Genomic DNA, 6,845 nt, shown 5'->3' with positions numbered 1-6,845 from the left:
CTGGGAGATCTTGGCTTGTGTCAGGGATCCAGTCTGAAATGAATGGATTTTAGCTGCCCCACTGGGAGATCCTAGCTTGTAAGTGCCAGGGATCGTCTGAAATGAATGGGTTTTATCCGCCCCACTGGAAGATCGTGGCTTGTAAGTGCCAGGGATCCGATCTTAGGGACCTGATCCATTCCGACCTTTTCAACCATCGCGATCCAAACGCATCCGAATGGTAAACGAAGACGGCGCGCGGGGAAGGGATCCTCTCCGTCCTCGTCCTCCCGATCCTATCTACGCCTGGTGAAGCAGGATTTCCCCCCCCCCCGCCCTCCCCCTTTTGGCGCCGCTCGGCAAAGGCAGCGAGGGCGGGAACTTCGCAGGCTCCCTCGGGAAAGGTGCGCAAAGCGATCCCAAGGAAGATGCCAGGCTCCCCGGGAGAGGCGAGACCCGGAGCCCCCTCCCCTGCCTCCCCTCCCCGCTTTCGCCTCCAAGGCTCCCCCTCTCCCTCCCACCCCGGAGGGATCCGGCAGCTGCGGAGCGCCCAGCCAGGTGAGCGAGAGCCGCGAAGGGCGGCGCCTCCTGCCTGCCGCCCGCCCGCCCGCTTCGCCCAGCCCAGCCCAGCCCAGCCCAGGGCGGCCGGCCAGGGGAACAGGTTCTTGGGCCCTCGGCCATCTTGGCCGGGGCGAGGAGGCGGGAGGGGAGCGGACGCGGGAGGCCGAGGAAAAACTTCGGCCGGCCATTTCGGGGCAGCGGGCAAAGGCGAGCCGGGGCAGGCGGGGCGGCAGGGGGAGGCCAGAGGAGGGACGGCCCGGCCGAGACCCCCCTCCCTTCCCTTCCCTCGCCCGCCCCCCCCCACTCACCGGAGAGGCAGCCCCAGAAGAGGCTCGCCCAGGCGCACGGCCGCCGCGAGGCGCCCATGGGGCGGGGGAGAGGGCGAGCAGCGCTGGCGGGTCTTCCGCGGCCGGTGGGGTCCGACGCTGGGCTGGGCTGTGCCGCGACTTCGCCTCGGAGCTTCCGGACTGGATGCTGTTGCTGCTGCCGCTGCTACTGCCGCGGTCCCGTCTGGAGCAGCTCACCCCCCCCAGCACCCCCTCCTCCGCGGGAGGCGGGGCGCGACGGCGGGCACGCCCCCTCCTATGCCACGCCCCCCTCTGGATGTATATATATACCCCCTCCCCTTCCGCGAAGCAGTGCCAGTCCAGCTTGGCCGCCGCGAGGGGTGGGTGTGGGTCCTGCGTGGAAGCCGCCCCGATCGCGGCGTTTGAGCCACCTTGCCTTTATGGGGGCGGTGTGGGTGTGGGAGAGAGGGAGGGGGAATAGACCGGGATGAGGTGCCCGGTTGCGGGACGCTGAGACCCCTGCCTCCCCCCTCCCGTGGTCACCCCCGCCTACTTCCCCCGGTGCGTGCAAGCTTTGAAAATGTTTAAATGTCCTTTTTTCCCCTCCCGGATTTCTCTTAACTGACCATCATTCGGGGTGCCCTGGCACAAGCCGGGTTTATATGCAGGGGGTGTGTCAGAGGTGGTTTCTTTCCTCCGCTTGCGTTTAATAATAATGATAATGATAATAATAGTAACCTGGTTGACACCTAGGATGCTGGTAGCAACCCGTGTCAACCATCAGCACCGGTCAATTTGAATGTTCAGTTGACTGAGGTTCATATTTAATAATAAAAATGAAGTTGGGAGGGACCTTGGAGGTCATCTAGTCCAACCCTCTGCTCAGGCAGGAAACCTTACACCATTTCAGACAAATGGCTGTCCCATCTCTTCTTAAAAACTTCCAGTGTTGGAGCATTCACCGCTTCTGGAGGCAGGTAGTTCCACTGGTTAATTGTTCTAACTGCCAGGAAGTTTCTCCTTAGTTCCAGGAGTTCTTAGTTCATAGTGGAATAAAGGGCCACTGGCTGGGTTTGGATGCTAACTCACCTTCAATTGTAGCTTTAGGGGCCGCGGGGCTGTGCTTGCACCAGTTAAAGGACATTATATGGGTAGTCCTCGACTTGCAACTGTGCTTTGAGTCATGTTCGAAGCACGGCTGACTGGGGAATTCTGGGAGTTGAGGTCCAGACGTCTTAAAAAGTTGCTAAAGTTGAGAAACAGTGCAAAATTTATCTGCCAGGCACCAAAGGGACGTTTTCCAAGGTTTGAAGGCTCCCCCAGCCAATGTTCCTATGGGATAAACCAAGTTGCCCTAGTTATACTAGGGAGAGTAGCGTTGTCTTACGTTCTCACGTTGCTGTTTGCATTTCCTCGCAAGTAGAAAATTAGCACAGCAGGCTAAATGACAGTGTTTTCCCTGATAAGCTAGATTTCTACATTAGGACATATTCTCAACCCAGGATAGCCTTCAGAAGTGCTGGGGAGGGGGAGTAGCGATTGTCTGAAGAGATCCGCAGATCTTTTTTTTCCAGTATTAATTTTTATTTCCGGAATCCGAATAAAATCGTTCGTTTTTCCGCCTTTTTCTTCCCTCCGGAGACACCTTGCTGGTTAAACAAGCATCCAGCGCCCCCTAGTGGTGGTTGCCTTCGCATGCATGCATCCATCTATAATTGGAAAATAATTAACGTGTTAGGTTATTTTTAGAATCGCTTTCCTCCACCTGTTGCTGCTCTTCAGCGGGAGTTTCCATATATAACAGCAAAGGGAGGGCAAGTGATGTGCTTTGTGTGTGTGTGCGCGCGTTTGTGTGTGCTGCAAAGACGTCCTCCAGGTGATGCAAATTGTATCATTTTTAATTTTTATTTTCATCTTTCCAAACCACCCATCCCCCCTGGGAGATGGGATGTGGGCGGTGTACAATGTAATCAATCCACAGGAAAAATCACATTAAAATCAGAATAATTTAAGGTGGTTGTTTTTTTTTTCTTCCAACTTCCACCATGACGTCATTGTCATTGTGGGTTGGATCTGACTGCCTCTCTCTCCCCCCCCCCAAGACACCCCCCTCACCCACAGGCTGGTTATCAATCCCCCCATTCCTGCTGATCGCTCAGCCTCATGGGAATGGAAATCTCTCAAAACAGGAGGCGTCCAGATGAAGAACGAAGGAAGAAGCTTGCTGGCATCTTTTGCGGGCGAGGGTCTCTCATTCCAGATGCTATTTGTGTGCAATTTGAAACCTCACATTCCTTTCACTTCCTCAAAATGGGCTGGTTTTACCCCCCCCAACCCCCTTTGGTGCTCGAGGCATTAAGTCACCAATTCCTTTTGCTCATCTGCGAAAGGGGGGCTCTCAAAATCCCCCTTAAAATGACAAGGGTGACCAGGGCTGTCTGTTGAAGAAAGATATTTTGTTTTTTTCACTCTCGGTTTCAATTTATTACTTACATCCTGACTTTTTGTTAATAAATAACTCAAGGCAAGTGTACGTATCTGATGCTCCTTCTTCCTCTTATTTTCCCCACAACACCAAAACTGTGAGGTGGGTTGGGCTGAGAGAGAAGGACTGGCCCAAAGTCGGCTTTCATGCCCAAAGCAGGACTAGAACTCACCATCTCCTGGTAATTGGCCCAAAGTCACCCAACCGGCTTTCATGCCCAAGGCGGGACTAGAACTCACCATCTCCTGGTGATTGGCCCAAAGTCACCCAACCGGCTTTCATGCCCAAGGCGGGACTAGAACTCACCATCTCCTGGTGATTGGCCCAAAGTCACCCAGCCGGCTTTCATGCCCAAGGCGGGACTAGAACTCACCATCTCCTGGTGATTGGCCCAAAGTCACCCAACCGGCTTTCATGCCCAAGGCGGGACTAGAACTCACCATCTCCTGGTGATTGGCCCAAAGTCATCCATCCGGCTTACATGCCCAAGGCGGGACTAGAACTCACCGTCTCCTGGTGATTGGTCCAAGGTCAGCCAGCTGGCTTTCATGGCTAAGGCGGGACTAGAATTCACCATCTCCAGGTTTTTCCCCTGGTGCCTTCACCACTAATCCAAACTGCCTCTAATTTAACTCTATAGATAAAATATATATCCAGACACAAATAGAAATTAGGAAATGTAAAAAGAATATAGCAGAAATGAGTAAACAACAGTTCAAAAAAAAAAGCCAGGGTTTTCCGATACATAATAAGTAAATTATTATGGATGATAAAACCCTCATTAAGCTTTAAGGAAGAAAAAAATAGGTGCGTGGTCAACAAAGTATAATCTCCATATAAAATGATAATCCCTAGGATCCATTACTAACAAAGATTCTCAGTTTTGATTCAGTTGTTAACTTGAATTTCAGGTTGGTGCAATTTTGCATGCACACGAGGGCTGGGGAATTCTGGGGGTTGAAGTCCACACTTCTGAAAGTGGCTGAAATTGAGAAACATACTTTCGGGTTACAATTAATTATACTGAGAGATTTCACGCTGAAACGGGCAGTGCCTTTTATTAACCATTTCTCTGCAATGCTGTCTCATCTTCAATGTGCTTCCTCTTGCCCACGTCCAGAGGCATTTTTCTCCATCCCTGAACCAGTAGAAAAGGCTGCTATAATACGCACAAATCCCTTGGAATTTGTTTGGATCCAGGAAACCTATTGTCACGTCAGTTTGCAGTCTGCAGTCTGCATTCTGACCACACGAGGGCGCAGGTGCTCTAAATATAAAAGTGGCGTTCGCTTTTGTTATTTTTTTTTCTTCTTCTTGGTGTTAGTGATACCTCAATCATAGGAACTATATTTACATTAGTCCTCGACTTATCACTCCAGTTGGTGAAGGGTATCCTCTGTAGATCAGCCCAGCTGCCTCCAAACACCCCCCTTGGGGCCATCAAAAGAGCATTGCAATGTTTTGAGGCCTGCCTTCTGGTGTTGTGTGCAATTGCTGGCTCCAAATTTATGGTTTTCTATCAGACAGGGTCTCATAGACCTGTTCTGAAATCCAAACAGGCTCTGCCCTAACCTTGTTTAAAGAAATCTTGAAAATCTAGCTATTCCCCCAGGTCCACCCAGGCTTAGGGAGTGTGTTGCATCCCGTTTGGGAACAGGTGGCGTTGAAGGTTATGCTTTTAATGCATTCTCCCTGGGTATCTATTGTTCTTTTCTATTGCTTAGTTAGATTTTTTGATAGAGGATTGAGGGAGAGAGGGAAAGAGAGAGGGGGAAGAATGAAAGGGGAAGGAAGGAGGAAAGAAGAAAGGAAGGAAGGAAGAAAGAAGGAAGGAAGGAGGGAAGGAAGGAAGGAAGGAAGGAGAGAAAGAAAGAAAGCCAGATAAAGAAAGAAAAAGAAAGAAAGAAAGAAAGAAAAGAAAAAAGGAAAGAGAGACGGAGATGAGAGAGAAAGAAAGAGAGAAAAAGACAAAAGAAGGAAAAGAAAGAAAGGAAGGAAGGAGACAGAAAAGAAAGAAAGGAAGGAAGGAGAGACAGATAAGAAAGAAAGAAAAGAAAAAAGGAGAAAGGAAGGAGGGACAGATGAGAGAGAGAGAAAAAGACAAAAGAAGGAAAAGAAAGAAAGAAAGAAAGAAAAGAAAGGAAGCGAGGAAGGAAAAAAAAGGAGAGCCAGAAAAGAAAGAAAGAAAGGAAGGAAAGAAGGAAGGAAGGAGAGACAGAGATGAGAGACAGAGAGAGAAAGAAAAGAAAAAAGAAGAAAGGAAGGAAAGACAGAGATAAGAGAGAGAGAAAAAGACAAAAGAAGGAAAAGAAAGAAAGAAAAGAAAAAAAGGAAGGAGAGACAGAGATGAGAAAGAAAGAAAGAGAAAAAGACAAAAGAAGGAAAAGAAAGAAAAGGAAGGGAGGAAGGAAGGAAGGAAGGAAAAAAGGAGAGCAAGAAAAGAAAGGAAGGAAGGAAGGAAAGACAGAGATGAGAGAGAGAAAGAAAAAGAAAGAAAGAAAGAAAGAAAGAAAGGAGAGCCAGATAAGAAAGAAAGAAAAGAAAAAAGGAGAAAGGAAGGCGAGACAGAGATAAGAGAGAAAGAAAGGAAGGAAGAAAGAAAAAAGACATTCCTTTGATCACAGGAAGTTTAGTAACCTCATCCACTTTGCCTTTGCCAACCGCAGTCAACGTCGGAGAGAAACTGCCTTTCCGCAAAAGCCGAGGCCAGCTAGACCGTTGCAGGCACACCTGTCCCCTCCTCCGTTCCCCCACAGGCACCTGAAGGGCTGAGAACGGAGCCCCGGAGAAGACTTTGCTTCTCAAATCTAAACTAGAGTCTCGGTGGCAACTATGCCGCCAGACATTTCGGACCCCTGTGTGGAATTTGGCATCCTCCATCTAGGTTTCTCAACCTTGGCCCCTTTAAGACCTGTGGAATTCAACTCCCAGAATTCCCCAGCCAGCATTCTGGGAGTTGAAGTCCATAGGTCAGTGATGGCGACCTTTTAGAGACCGAGTGCCCAAACTGCAACCCAAACCCCACTTATGCATTGTCGAGTGCCGGGTGGGTGTGGCCCAGTGGCTGGGTGTGGCCCATTGGGGGGTGGCCCATTGGGTGGGTGTGGCCCATTGGGGGGGCGTGGCTGCAGTGGTAACGGCAGACTGGGTGGGACTAAAAGGTTCAATCAATCAATTCCAACTTTGGGAGAACTTTTTTTTTCCCGGGAGAAGTTGAAATTGACTGATTGATTGAACCTTTTTTTTTTGCACATGGCAGCGGAGGCCTAAAGCGAAAAAGTTTTATAAAACCCAGCTGAAGGCCTAGGACTGGGGCGACGGCGCACGTGCCCACAGAAAGGGCTCTGAGTGCCGCCTCTGGCACCCATGCCATAGTTCGCCACCACTGCCATAGGTCTTAAAGGGGCCAAGGTTGAGAAACCCTGATCAATTCCTTCAGAATTGCACCACTAACTATGGCACAATATCCCAACGCTTCGCTCTAAGCACCCGGCCCCATTTTCCCACGACCCCGAAGCCAAATTCCTCTTAAC

The 6,845-nt window shown here is 50.2% G+C and overlaps 1 protein-coding gene across 1 annotated transcript in view; it reads right to left on the bottom strand.

The window, feature by feature from the left end:
* NECTIN2 (nectin cell adhesion molecule 2) overlaps positions 1-1,077 on the bottom strand; it is a 47,382-nt gene extending 46,305 nt beyond the window's left edge. The window contains exon 1 of the mRNA XM_039352230.1: positions 849-1,077. Within this exon, the coding sequence (XP_039208164.1) occupies positions 849-906 (58 nt within the window). The 5' untranslated portion in view covers positions 907-1,077. The remainder of the gene's footprint in view (positions 1-848) is intronic.
* Positions 1,078-6,845: the final 5,768 nt, after the last annotated feature.

This window comes from Crotalus tigris, unplaced genomic scaffold, assembly GCF_016545835.1.
Source record: "Crotalus tigris isolate CLP2741 ecotype Arizona unplaced genomic scaffold, ASM1654583v1 scf7180000018413.2111637, whole genome shotgun sequence".
Lineage (NCBI taxonomy): Eukaryota > Metazoa > Chordata > Lepidosauria > Squamata > Viperidae > Crotalus > Crotalus tigris.
The sequence above is the reverse complement of the archived record's forward strand: the minus strand, read 5'-3'. Positions and strand labels throughout refer to the sequence as shown.